The sequence below is a fragment of the Poecilia latipinna genome, unplaced genomic scaffold (assembly GCF_001443285.1).
Source record: "Poecilia latipinna isolate Pla-1442-1.1 unplaced genomic scaffold, P_latipinna-1.0 Scaffold222, whole genome shotgun sequence".
In the NCBI taxonomy this organism is placed as follows: Eukaryota; Metazoa; Chordata; class Actinopteri; order Cyprinodontiformes; family Poeciliidae; genus Poecilia; species Poecilia latipinna.
In genome coordinates this window covers 526,789-540,690 of record NW_015112838.1, presented here as the reverse complement: position 1 = coordinate 540,690, position 13,902 = coordinate 526,789, and the positions used below count along the sequence as shown (strand labels likewise).

Below are 13,902 nucleotides of genomic sequence, written 5' to 3'. Positions count from 1 at the left end.
ACATTGCAAGAAGGCTACATATAAGCTATATAAACCTTGAGTCTCAAATTCATACTTGTTTTATCTTTCGGAAACGAGACGCTCTGTATTATTTTCTACTTTTCCTATTTTAGCTGCAGGCATAAACTGTTAAGGGGGAATTGTAAGTGGACTTGTGATTTTGACATCAGAAGCTGCCATACAGTGCTTAATTTACTCAGATTAGGCTCTCGTTTGGAAGAGCATACAATTTCTTTTATTAATTATTCACATTTCATAACATTTTATATATTTAGGCTTGCGTTATGCCTCATGGTGAAATAACGTTTCCTTCCTGCACTGCCGTATTGTGGGGAATAACAAACAGCCTTTTTATCACAGGATCACCAAGAAGAGACCCTCAGGCGTCGGAAACTGGACTATATTTGACCCCAACATTAATCTTTCTCGGGTCATCAACAACCGGAGGGACACTCTAAAAGTAATTTCAGTGGCTTTTATTGACAGATACTCCTGGGCAACCCCAACTTTAGAATTAAAATAAGAGAAGGCAGTCATGACCCGCAGGTCTAATGAAATTTTACTTTTTCTTAGCATATTTTGGAGACATCGGTTTTCCCCTGAAAGCTAAAATTATTCAATTTTTGAATAACATTCATGAATCTAAAAATACTCCACATTTTGAAGTTGAGGTTCCCTGCTGACTAAGCAACAAAGGAGAATCATAACAATTGTTATTTAAAGAGTTCAGTTCGATTTATAGCACATTAAGGCGTTCAAATCAACAGCAAATGTACTGCGTAATTCCATTCTTAATTTTGTTTTTATTATTATTATTTAGTTTAGTATTATATTGGATTGCATTTTTCAGTTCAGCAGATGATTTAATGGGCATGAATAACTGATCTGGAGCTAAAAAGAAAAAAAAAAGAAATATTGTTAATCATCTTTTGTTCTTTCAGTTATTAACTTTGCTGGGTTTTTTATGCTAGTGCTAATGGGTAAATGTTAAGATTTGTTTTTCATTGTGAAAGTAAGGCTAATGTATGATTGCTGGTCAGACGGTCATTCTGATGTGTTGCTGTCCAAAGGGAGAGCTGAAGCTCCTATTTGCTGACTCAGATCTATGAACATTCATTTTTGTTACATTTCACTGAGTGCCTGATTGTCAGATAAAACCAGATAGGTTGCTTGGTGATGTGGACTCAGCAAAACACTGAATACTTCCTTCTGATTTCAGGGTGGATTTATAGCAGTGACTACGTCATCCTACCAAAGAGTTTTATTTGTTTGGGTAGAAAGGCCTCTGCTGTGCCTGTTGTTTGTCCAAAGTTAAGCTTTCTGGCAATCAAACAATTAGTTTGGTGGGGTCCCCTCCCCATCCCCCTTCACCCCCCATTTAGGGTTAGCTCTTGATACTAATTTAATAATTAAATTCTTTATATTTTGCAAGTTACTGAACACTTTATTTTTTTTAGCTAATTTAATGCTTTACGCTATCCTGGTGTATGAAGAATATTCTGTTATTGTGTCATTGACATTTTTTCCTTCCGTTCATTTGAATTCTTATACTGGGACTAGGAAGGAAAATCTGTTGGCATCAGCCCTAACCAACATTTTTTTTATTTTTTTCCCCCCCAAGCCGCCACTGCTGCAAGAGTCTCTGCTGGACGCACGAAGGCGCCATTTCCAAGCACATGACACTATCTTTAACGAATAAGAGTTTCTGACTAATGCAAGTCGTTCGTAGTAAAAACCATAAAGCGCTCATTTGAAATTAGCAACATCTTCCTCGCACGGATCAGGAAGCTTCACGTCCACTCGGGATCCCTGGATGAGTGGCAAATGGAGAGGTTCTGGACGCGCGGCGTGGTTTTTATTGGGCAGCTTGTGATTTCAAACGTGGTCGGCTCTTTTAATCTTCCTGAGCAACAAACGACAACAAATAATTTTACGAGTGTTTACTAAAAATATCTGGCCACATCGTGCTCATCCTCATTTCCATTACGCACAGGGGAGCTCTCACATGTCCTGCCGGACGCGCTCTCTTCTCAGTATGGGGCAACGCGGGGCAGCAGCGACGGTGACTGATGAGGAGCGCCGTGAAACCAGAGCCTTCAGCAACTCCAGCACCTTGCAGCTCCCACACTTTACTTCCTCGCTGCGCGTAAAGCGCGTTAGTATCCAAATGCTCGTGCCATGGCTCGCGGGACATCCCAGGACTTTAATGACGGAGGAGCGCGTCTTCCTGTCCAATAAAGTTCAATAGCCTTTCCCGCAAAGACATATAGATCTTTTCTTCCTTTCTCTCTCTCCATCTTTTTTTTAAATTGATTTACTTTTTTTATATTTCTTTATTACCTTGAATATTGGAGAAGCGCTGCCCATCATGGGCGCTGCATCCTGAGGGGGAGATGGATGTGGAGGTGAGGGATGCGAACGCCTCGGACTGCCCGCGGAATGAGAGCGGCTGCGAGCTGAACGCTTCCCCCGGCGGAGTGTCCACTGCGCTGGCCAGCGTGCTGATCTTCACCATCGTGGTGGACATCCTGGGAAACGTGCTGGTCATCCTCTCCGTGTACAGGAACAAGAAGCTGAGGAATGCAGGTGAGGAGCAAAAAAAGGCGTGAAAAGGAATGCGGTGCGCTGGGGTCAATAAATGAGGGAGACTTAAACGGCGGAGTAAATCTGTACATTTACGATGGGACAGAAATATACCATTCCGTTTGGGGGAGTTGATTTATTATTATGTCATTTGTGCTAAACTTTATTTATAGGGGTGATAAATAATAATAATAATAATAATAATGAAAAAAATGCTTTGACGAGGTTCGACCTGTTCCCTTTGTTTCATTCACAACTAAAGTGATGTAATCCAACACGCTTCCTCTGACCCCCTTGCTTAACAATCCGCCTCCAGTCTCAGCGTCTGCACTTTCTGCAGCCTTGCATGCCAGCCTTCATATCAGTCTATAATAACACTCTTCTCCCTCTGGCTGCCTGGCTGCTGTACCCTTGGCTTCTCCGGTCCAGATAAATCACACCCCTCCTTATATCATGACCTGAAGTGTCCCATGAGCAGCCAAGGTGAGAGGCACTGTCACTCTGACTGTAGCTCCCATGGCCTCTCTGAACATGTTTTAAATCAAACTCATATTCTTTTTTTTCTTTTTTTTTCACTCCTTCTACAGTTGTGATGCTCTGACTGGGCTCGTCCAATTTTTGTTGGGATTTTTTTATATATTTTTTTTTCCCTCCCCTTCTTGCGATACAGTTAAAAATATCTCCGGTGGAATAGATGATGTCTTGTGTCTTGTGTGTTAAGAGGCATAAAGGTTCTCATTTATGTAGAAAAACAGCAGCTCTGTTTCTTTCCTTGTTATTTAATTTTTTTTTATTCATAATCTCTTGTTTGATCTTCATGAACACATAAACACAGGGGAACCTTCTTAGCAATCGGAAGGAAATGTAGCTTCCCAAAATGTGCACTTTTGAACCTAAGTAAAGATATTTAGGGATCTCGAATTAGAAGATTTATGCGAGATCGAAAGATGCCATGTCTGATATTTCTTGTGATGTTTGTTTATTTTTGCTACATTTTGTTGGTAGAAAAAAAAACAACCTAGAATTATTTTTTCTTTGCTTTTATCTTTTGTTCATTAGTTTTTTGAGCTAAAAAAAAAAGCAGGTGACATCTAAAAATCTTTGACCCTTTTTTATATATAAAAACCCACAATGAAATTCAAAAAAACCCTCTTTGTTATGTAAATGTGAACACTCATTTCCCGTCAAGGTTGAACAAGACATTCACACTTTTGCAGCGTTTAGCCATAAACGGTTGAAAGCAAAGTGTTATTTGTTTAGTTTGGACATTTAGATTTTTTTCTAAACTCTGCTGGAGGTACAGTAGAGCTCCCATCCTGAGCCTATCATCTCATTTGCTGATGTAATGTTACCGTGAGCTCTGAAGGCCTCATCATATTATTTACATTGTTTTAGTGAACATCCCAATCATCCCAGTGCGCGTCACTTTGGAAAGCTACAACTCCCACTAGGATGTAAACGTTCAAGCATATAAGCGAAGCGTTGCGACATTCGGGCTGATGTTTCTGTGACTCTCTTTTCCTCTAAAGTTGAGAAGTGGCAGTAAAATCTGTGCAGACCAAATAAACCTCAGACTGAGGGAGTCAAAGATTCGGTTTTCTTTTTTCTGTCATTTTCTCTTGCTTTGTGGCTGAATCCAGTTTAAGTCAGACCAGAAGTCGTCTGGGGTTGACAATTGTGTGTGTTGTCGTTTGTCATTCTCCTCTGTAAAACACGCGCCAAAAACAAACCAAAAATAAACCAAAAATAGCTGCCGAAGCCGACGCTTTGCTTTTCGTGTTTTTTTTTTTTTTTGGTGAAAACCCAGTGCGAGAAAAATATGCCAGGTCTCTCTATAGTATAAACACAGGTGGTGAAACAAAAAAACACAAACATTTTTAAATCTAACACCAAGAAATAATTGTCCTTATGTAACAGAGGCCCAGTTCTTTAACTCTTCAAAATTGAAAAGACAAGAAAACACGCCAGTCAAGTCCATCTTTATCAATCAGAAAAATAACTGGAGTAAAAGCACATTCTGGTGTGAGCCTGTGCTTGCAGTCTGAGTTGGTGGCTGTTTTTGATTTGGGCGGCGTGACCTGCTCTCCAGGGATCCTGTCTGTCATGAAATTTAGCAAAAAAAAATATCCCCACAGTGTCGGCACTGAAAAAACTAAAAGAAAAAAATACGGCTGTATATTTGTATATCCCTGACCAAGATTGCAGCCACACAGAGCTATGGGAAGCAAACAAATAACACATAACAAACATAACAAGCAAAGAAAAACAAAGACAAAGAGCGATCCAACCGCAGTGACCTCTCATGAAGAACAATGACATTCCTCCCTCTCTGGATTACTTTACGATTCTCTTAATGGATGGGGAGGATTAAGAGTTCAACAATTTCTTGCAGATCATCTGAAGTCCGCTGTGCGTCGTAGGAGAATTGCTGTTTTGCTGAAATCTGTCAAAGCCCTGGCAACATTTCAAAGCAACAATTTGGAGCAAACGAAATTTAAGTTCCTTAGGTAAACTGGAAGTTTTGCCAGCAGAGCTTTATAAATAAAAATAAAAGCATATCAACGCTGTGGTGTACAGAGGATTAAAGATTCTCTGTGACCAACTCAGCCAGAGAAAGCACAGACATTTACCTTCTGAAATAAATGGCTGCTCGCATGTACAGCATCTCACTGTAAGCGATAACGAACAGATGTTTGTTTGCGATAAAAGACAAGATTTATTCCTGAAATGAAAATCAGGTTACATTGTAAGTCTCAGATTCATAGAAGCTCTTCTTCAACCCATATTCAAGTACTTATAGGAAAACACACTTTAAATAAATATAATATAAGGCAAGAGAAAAAATCCTAGATTGTCAAAGTCCTACAAGAAAGTCTTTGATCGAATGATTAACTTTTCATTTTGATCGAAATGTAATCTGAAGTACTCTTGCCTGTGCTGCAGTGTAACAGATTATATAATACTCAGTGTAGCTTGAATGCATTAATATAAGTTATTTAAAAGAAAAAAAAATGGAGCCTTGAGGCACACCTTCAAGTATCTCTAGAAAGTCTGGGTTTTGTTCTTCTGCTCCTGCCTGTTGAATCATTTTCAGATTTCAGAGCCTTCACAAAAGCAGAAATTCCTACGTTTGTAAAGCCCAGGACTGAATGATTTTTGAAAGATTTAAAAGGTGCCACAATGCCAATTTTGAGTTTTCTGTCCAAGATGCCAATAAGATAAATTTCACAGCATTAGTGGCAGTGATGGTGCTGCAACTTCTTAGAAAACTAGACATTCAAAAAAAACAACAACTTTATGCTAACCTGAGATAAAGTCAGGAAACTATGTGTTAGTATTGGATCTGTGTTGGGGCAAAACATGCAGAGCTCCTCACTGCTGACATTATATGTAGTCAGAAACAGGAGCAGAAAACTCAGCAAGCCCAACGTGATGCTAATGAGAGCATGTAAACGAGACTTGCCCGCTTAGGTCGGACAGTGTTGTTGGAATAATGAGCCTCTAATTGATATTTTAAACACGTTACATAACACGTCCGTTTAATTCAGCCGAGATCCCTTTGGCGAGAAGCTCGGAAGTCCCCAAAAGAATAATTTAATGTTTCTGTTTTGCGTAAATGGCATAGCTGGCCGGGCTCAGACAATGGGGCAGGAGTGAATGGCCTCACGCTGTTTGACTGTGGGACACTGCAGTGATTGCAGACCTCGGTGTCCTCCCCGCTCTAATTGGTCCGAGCGCGGAGGTGATCCGTCAGTGTGAAGGAGTGCTAACCCCGAAACTCCTTTAGATGCCTTTTCATTGTTGTGGAGTGTCTGAAATTGTTACAGCTATAAGCAATCTCTGCTCTGTTCTTATCAAGCTATTTATAGCCGTGTTTGGCTCCTCGTCGTATGAAAGTTTAATTGAACGGAGCTTTCAAACGGATGCAGCCGAATAGCTCCAAACAGCTGTCCGCCATGAAAACCTCCATCTCTGTGATGGATGGCTGCTTTGTGGGGGCCCATTAGGACACACGGGGCGGTCTTTCTGTGCTTAAAGGATGGAAATCATGACTGACAATAGGTAAAAGCAACACTTAGACTTATTTCTTTTTTTGTTGTTGTGGCTTGAACACGTCACCCCCCCCCAACCCCCTTTATTTCTCTCTGTAATACGCTTTTTTTCTATGGCAGCTGGTTTTTGCTTCTCGACACACACACAACGGCAGCAGCAGCAGGACCGTTCCGCTCGGCTTCACTTTACATGCTGCATCCCTCTGTCTTCCACCACAACAAACACGGACATGTGCACATATGCATTCTGTACAAGCCGCTGGTGCATCCCAATAGAAAATGTATCTGTGCACAAGCAAAGATTGGTAGATCATGTTCCATTGCATGCTCAGCATCCTTTGAGGGTGTGCATATATATATATATATATATTGGGGCTCGGTACTGTAGGACTGCCAATGGAATGTTAATACTGGAGTTTCCCAATGGGGTTAGCCTTACTAAAAATACACTCAGAAAATGCAGGAGAGAGAAGGAGGAAGGGAGCAGATGGAAAGAGGAAATTCAAAGCAAAAGCCAGTGCCTGTATATGTCTCTGTGTGTGTGTGTGCGTGCATGTGTGTGTGTTTAGTTTGTGCCACTGAGTTGAGAGCGGTGGGTCATGGGGCACGTAAGGTTTTGGGGGATGAAGCTGAATTTTGTGAAATCATGCATTACATCCTCGCGTCTCTCCAGAGTCATGAGCTCCTTACTCTACCCTCTTGTAAAAAAAAAAAAAAAGAATTAAAAACAGGAAAAAAATCCAGAGGGAGGGTTAATTCAGTCCGTGGACTTAGTGAGTCAGACCAGAAGCCAATTTAAATTGACAGCACAGATCCATGGGGAATATCACTCTGTACAGTACGCTTAGCGTGTCGTCTTCTTCTTCCCGACAACAAAATCATGGCAGGCGTTTTGTCGCATGTTGGGATTATCAGACTGAATCTGAATCTGAATCTCTCTCTCTCTCTCCTGGAAGAGCTCGCTCGTTCCGTCATAGATGTGCTCAATAAAATCCTAATGGTGTTCTGAGTCTTTGGTTTCGGGTTCGTTCGCCGGACTCCTCGGATGACAATGATTTTCGTTGGTCGGACTTGTCGCAGGCTGCATCACTTCAAGGCAACTCAAGTCAGCTTAATCTTAAACTTGTCCAAATCCCCAGGCTCCCCGAACATAACTCAGTGCAGTCACCAGCGTCTCATCAGCTCTAACGTCCTTGCTGAAAGGTTGTTCTCGCCTATTTATCATAATTTGAGTGAAGAGAATGTAATCTAATCTGAGATTAAGCCACACACTGCTGACAGAAAGATTCAAGCAATGCCACCACTCCCACACAATTCCCCCTCCCATTCCTGTTTTCTTTTCTTCTTCTTCTTCTTTTTTTGTGAATTCATCTTTCCTTCAAAGGTGTTTAAATATAGCCGAGTGAATCAAAGCACAGGACGGCGCGTCACGTTTCCGGTCAGAGTGACGGGACGCGGATGGTGGGTGGGACACGGGAACAAAGACCCCTGGGGTGCAACGTGTGCAGGCAGCCGTAGGAATGACGAGAATGAAAAGCTACTGGACTGGCAGCCTTTCTGTTTGTCTCGCTCTCCTGCATTAGGAGTTATCTCCAGCGTTCTCCTGTTGTTCCCTTTGTAATATGAATAAGCGGACGTGTGAGGAAAAAGTTGAATCTGATTTTGCTTGGCTCTTCTAATTATCAAACACCTTACACTGCAGAAAATGTCTTTTTTTTATGTGACACACTAAAAATTATAGCTAATTTCTATTAAGTGAATAGAACTTATACACAGTTTTGATTTAAAGTACAATCTGAAAAGTGTGGTGTGCGTTTTTCTTTGCCCTCCTGGGTCAAAACGAGCTCACACTCTCATTACACCTGCGAGTCTTTTGGGTTCGTCTCCATCACCTTCAAACACTTAAAGGCTGAAGTTTTGCTTAATGATTCAAGGTCAGCTGAACTGCATTGAACAGCAAGAGTCAGATTCTCCCTCCTGAACTGTGAATTTCTGAATCTCATCTTGCCTCTCTTGGCTACTTATCTGATGTATGCCCCTTGCAGACGGATTGCCCTGCGACATGAAAAATAGTGAAAAATAGGAGAATGTTTCCCCACAATTTTATCGCTTACTGTGTTGTGTTCCTCATTAGCCGTCACAGAGCAGCTGTATTAATACTGAGATTAAACAGCATGTATCTGAACTTGGTAACACTTTATTTGATGGGGGAAGGTAAGGTAATTTATATAGCACATTTTTAGCAACAAGGCAATTCAAAGTGCTTTACATGAATTAAAAGGAAATACAGCAAAAGAAGAAAGAGAATCTAATGTCGATCTAAAGTATGTAAACTCAGGGTTCCTTAGTTTCCTCTGGTCTAATTCAATTTCTGGCTTCGGAGAACAGGAGCCTGAAGAATAGTCTAACAATGTTGATCCAGAAGTTTCCTCTGGGCTTCTGGTCTCTGCATCTAAATAGCGAGTACTCTACAGTTTCTGATAAAATAAGCTAAAGAGTGACTAATCTAATTCTTTCTCTGGTGCACATAGACTGACATGACATTGTCATAAACGTGACATAACATCTGTCATGAACATGATGGAGTCTTTATGAATGTTTACGACTGTTGTCATGAAGTGTCATTCGATGAATAATGACACATTTAATGCAAAATTGCATTAAACCTTGTATTAAAAGTCCATTAAAATGATCAACTTTGCTTTATACGTGTCATTAGTTACTGAATGACACGTCATGACACCAGTCGTAAACATTCATGAAGACTCTTTCATGTTCATGACAGGTGTTATGTCACATTTATGACAATGTCATGTCAGTCTTATGCGCACCCCGTCAAATGAAGTGTTACCCTGAACGGTATGTGTAATATTTAGGAGAATTTGAGGAGATTTGAAAGTGGTTGCACTGGATTTCATTTTGGGGTATCACAAAATGATACCCCAGATATTTACGATTTCAGATAAATATGTTCATTCACCTTGAAAATTGTTTAGTGCTTTCTGTTGGTCTGTCAAAACAACAACAACAACAAAAATCCAAATGAGATACATAGACGTTTGTGGGCCTAAGCTGCTGTGCTGACGTGTGAAAAACAGCACAAGGGTAGCAGTACTTTTGCAGATCCCTTTGCTTTCACAAACACAGAGACGATCGAGAAAGAACTATTGTTTTCATTCACCAAACAAGGAGCGTTCACTGGGGAAAATTGGCTGGGCGACCCCCTCAGCTCCCAGGAGACACTAAAAGCAAGAGTCAGATGATCTGATGGCACATTTCACTTGGCTGACAGTTTTTTGTGCGAGCGCAGCCCGCTGTAAAATCAAATAATTACAGCGCGGTGTCAGAGAAGTTAAAGGCTCCGTGTCAGCTGTCCCTGTCGGACTGCACCACATCCGCATTTGGGGCCGAGCCACGTCCGACTCACACTCGATAATTATAGCTCTGGAAGAGGCCGGCGGGGCACGACTCCCTCCTTGTATGCAGGTGTGAGAACAAGTTTGTCGGTCGCCTGTTTTGCACTAAAACAACAGTTTGCCTGTGTGCAAACTGCAGCTCTGGGCATGATGAGCATCATTCCGGCCAACTTGGCTAATTACACCACGCAGGGAGGTAATGGTGTGTCCAATGTTTTTTTCATAATGAATGCCAGAAAAAACAAAGTCAGTCATCTGGCCTCTGCACAGCGATCCTCTCGGCGGTGTTTTAGCACTTACCTCACCCACCAGACGATAAGTGCTGGAGAGCGGTTCGGCCGCAGAGACCTGCAAAGCTGGAGCATGCCCTGTGCATCAGGCGAGCATGATAGCATTGGGTCACATGGTGTCAGCAAGGAATCAAACCTCTGCACAGTGACAAATGCACACGGCGAGTGCTGCCAGCATCACAAATGCAATCTGACAGATTTGCCCACTGAGCTAAGTCGAGGATGAGGAACAAATGCTTTTATTTTTATCTCAGTAGACTTTAGAGATGGCTTTTAGGGGGGGTTGAAAATTTGTAGTCCCTGACGGATCAAGTTGCCAGGAAAAAAACAAAAAAAAAAACAAGCAAAACAAAAAGCACGATAAACATCTACTTTTTTTTCTTTCTATATGATGAAGGCAGGGGTGGAGGGGGGGAGTCCTTCTGGGAATGTAGGATTATAACACCGCTCAATTGCTGTTTTTCTTTAATTAATCCAGTTGAGGAAGGTACATTTTAATTAGTCCAGTGGTGCCTGCGGTGCAGGTTGTGTAACAAGCTCTGGATCCTACAGGCGAACACTTGACATGTGTTTCAAATCGACAATAAATCAAATCCGTCACTGAGTGCTGCTGTCCCAGCTGTCCGAATGACCCAACCTGCATGGAGTCTCTCCAACTTCACAAACTCAATTTTAACTCTGCATATATTATTTACAGATAGCGTATTTTTACTCATGTAACGCTGCATGGGAAAATTAATTCTGGGTAATGACTACGACAGGCTCAATCTAATTAAATCTTCATTCACTTTTCGCATTGTTTTTTTTGTCCCTTGCGGATTGTGAGACATTGTTCAGCTGCAGTAAATCATTTATTTACGTGGGCAACGTGTTTTATTTCATCGCGAGTTTCACCTGTAATTTGAACAGCAGCTTCACAGAATGCAGCCTTTACTCCCCAGCATCCATTCACAGCATGCCGGGCAGCGATTTGTTTGTTTTTTAAAGCAGACCCGGCTTGTCGTACCGCTTTAAATTTAAGCTATCAATATTCTCATCTGACACGGTGTTTATAGTTTGATTCCCCTCCACCCACAGCAGCTGCGCTGTAACAGTATTAAATGTCGTTTTCGATTATTCGTGTCTTGTGACAAGGTCCAGAAGAACCGGTCATACCAGCACCGGTTCTTCTGATGCTGTATCATCCAGTTGCTGTGAAACTAACAGAGCGTTTTATTGTGATGCTTCTTTTTTTAAAAAAAAAAAAACAAACAAAAAACCAAAAAAACAAAACAAGGCTGTGTTTTGATTTTCTCGTAATCGGTTTTACTAAAATTCCTGTGAATTTTATGTGGGGACACAAACATGGCTGGCAGAAAACCATGAGAGATTTGAGGTTTTTCACACAACGAAACATTGACGCAATTTTAATTTTTTTTTTTACAAGAAACAGGATGAGACGAGATCATGCTGACTTTCTGCCTGTTGGTCTGCGACAAAGGGAAGAAAATAACATCTGCTCACACCACAAAGACAATGTCAACAAATATCTGAGAAAGATGAAATCATCATCTAACCGTAGAGCTACTCTGGTACAATACTTGGCTGGATTTTGTCTTAACTAATGAATAGAGACTTCTTTGTGCCGATAGGTGACTTCTCAGTCAAAAGTCACATGTGGGGATCCCTTTGGTTCCACTTGAGCATCCCTATTTAATATCTACATGCTTCCGCTAAATCAGATAAGAACAAATTGTACAATTAGTTGAAACTACGCAGATGATACACAGGTCTACATTACATTGTTACGAAGCAACTCCAAACTCACTGAGGCTTAAGGCAAATTGGTTTTAAGCTTCACTTTAAGTTTTTTTGATCCTCTAATCTGGAACAAACTCCCAGAAAACTGCAAAAATGTTGGAACACTGAGTTTCCTTAAATCAAGGCTAAAAAAAACATTTGTTTGGCACTGCCTTTGATTAATAACATCTGGAACGTCCATCTGTCATCGTTTCTCTTCACTTTACCGATGCACAGTGGCAAAGAAGGGAAGACAAATTTTGCTTGTTTGTTGTTTCATCTCCCAGCTGATCATGAAAAGTACTTTGAATTGCCCTGTTGCTGAAAATGTGTTATGCAAATAAAATGTCTTTGCCTTGGGAAAGTGGAACACCTCTTCAAGTCTGAAGGGTCTGACATTCAAACATAAGTACCATTTTTATATAGTTCGCAAAGTCACAAGTACAGTTATTAACGTTCAACTCATTTTGATGTACATTGACTTCTAATGTACGTAAACGTAAGCCACATTTGGTCACGGTTCAATCTATTTTGGGATTTAAATGTGACAAGCTAATATAAAATGGTGCATGAGTTTGAAGAGGAAGTAATTTTTTTTTCCCATTTCTTTTTAGAAAGATCTGAAAAACATGACATACAACCATATATTTCTTTTTGTATTTCACCTTTATTTAGAAATGTAGATCTTACTGAGACACAAGCTCTCAGTGTCTTGTTTTAAATAGAAAACAATAATCTGTTGTACAGATTGCAGTCAATGTGATTCGTACAACAAATTAAATGAAAAATACAAAGAAAGGCTGAATGTAAAAAACGCTTTTTATTGTAGGACATATTTGCTTATTTTTAGATGAGATAGTAAGTCAGAGTCACTCATAAATAAAAGTATATTAATGCAGCAGTATGGATGTGGACAGTTAACCAGAGAGTATAAAATGCAATGGTGGTCAAGAGGTTTAAATCTGTACCTGTAATAAAGCTCAGTCGTCTATAATAAGATCATAAAGAGCCAACAGCTGCATTTCATAAACAATGTTCCCATAATCAGTGTGAGGCAAAAAGGTGACTGTGACTGTGACACTGACGTGTTCGGATTTAACCTTCTGACCCACATGCAGAATAAACAGAGTCCAAATAAGGGCTTGGTTTTATTTTTAAAGAGTGTTACGGTTAGCTAATGGTGACCAGAAACGATTGAGCAGGGATGGAATAAGAGAGAGTTTACTTTAGAATGACTCAGAGCGAAGCGTGGAGGAAAAGATGGCCAGTGGAGAATGGTTAATGGTGAATCCTTAGACCAGTGCGAGGAGGGTGGTTACACAGAGAGCCAGGGGTCTGATGGAGCAGGGTGGAGAAACGAGGAACGGGAGAGCAGGCAGGCAGGCAGGCAGCTTGAAGATAAGATCCACAGGAGGAGAAAGAGCAGCACTGATTCTTCTTGGAAACCCAAGAGACAACCTAGAGGCAGCAAACACAAGGACTATAAAATGTCTGGCAACTGCACAGGAGATAGTCAACAGCTTGTAACAGGTAACTAACTACAAGAGAGGACCAGAGAGACTCCCGGTAAACATTAATCATCCAGCACTGAGTGAAGTTCTCTGCCCCAGCTCTGTGCTGTGATGAGGCTGATGAGCTCCACCTGTGTGGCTGCCCAAGTTCTCCACCAAGATCCTCACTGGAAAAGATGCATCACTCACACACACACACACACACACACACACACACACACACACACACACACACACACACACACACACACACGGAGACACCCACACACAC

At 41.1% G+C, this 13,902-nt stretch overlaps 1 protein-coding gene across 1 annotated transcript in view; it reads left to right on the top strand.

Annotated features, from left to right (window-relative positions):
- The first annotated feature begins 1,748 nt into the window (after positions 1-1,748).
- mtnr1c (melatonin receptor 1C) overlaps positions 1,749-13,902 on the top strand; it is a 19,632-nt gene continuing 7,478 nt past the window's right edge. Inside the window, exon 1 of the mRNA XM_015031895.1 lies at positions 1,749-2,586. Within this exon, the coding sequence (XP_014887381.1) occupies positions 2,394-2,586 (193 nt within the window). The 5' untranslated portion in view covers positions 1,749-2,393. The remainder of the gene's footprint in view (positions 2,587-13,902) is intronic.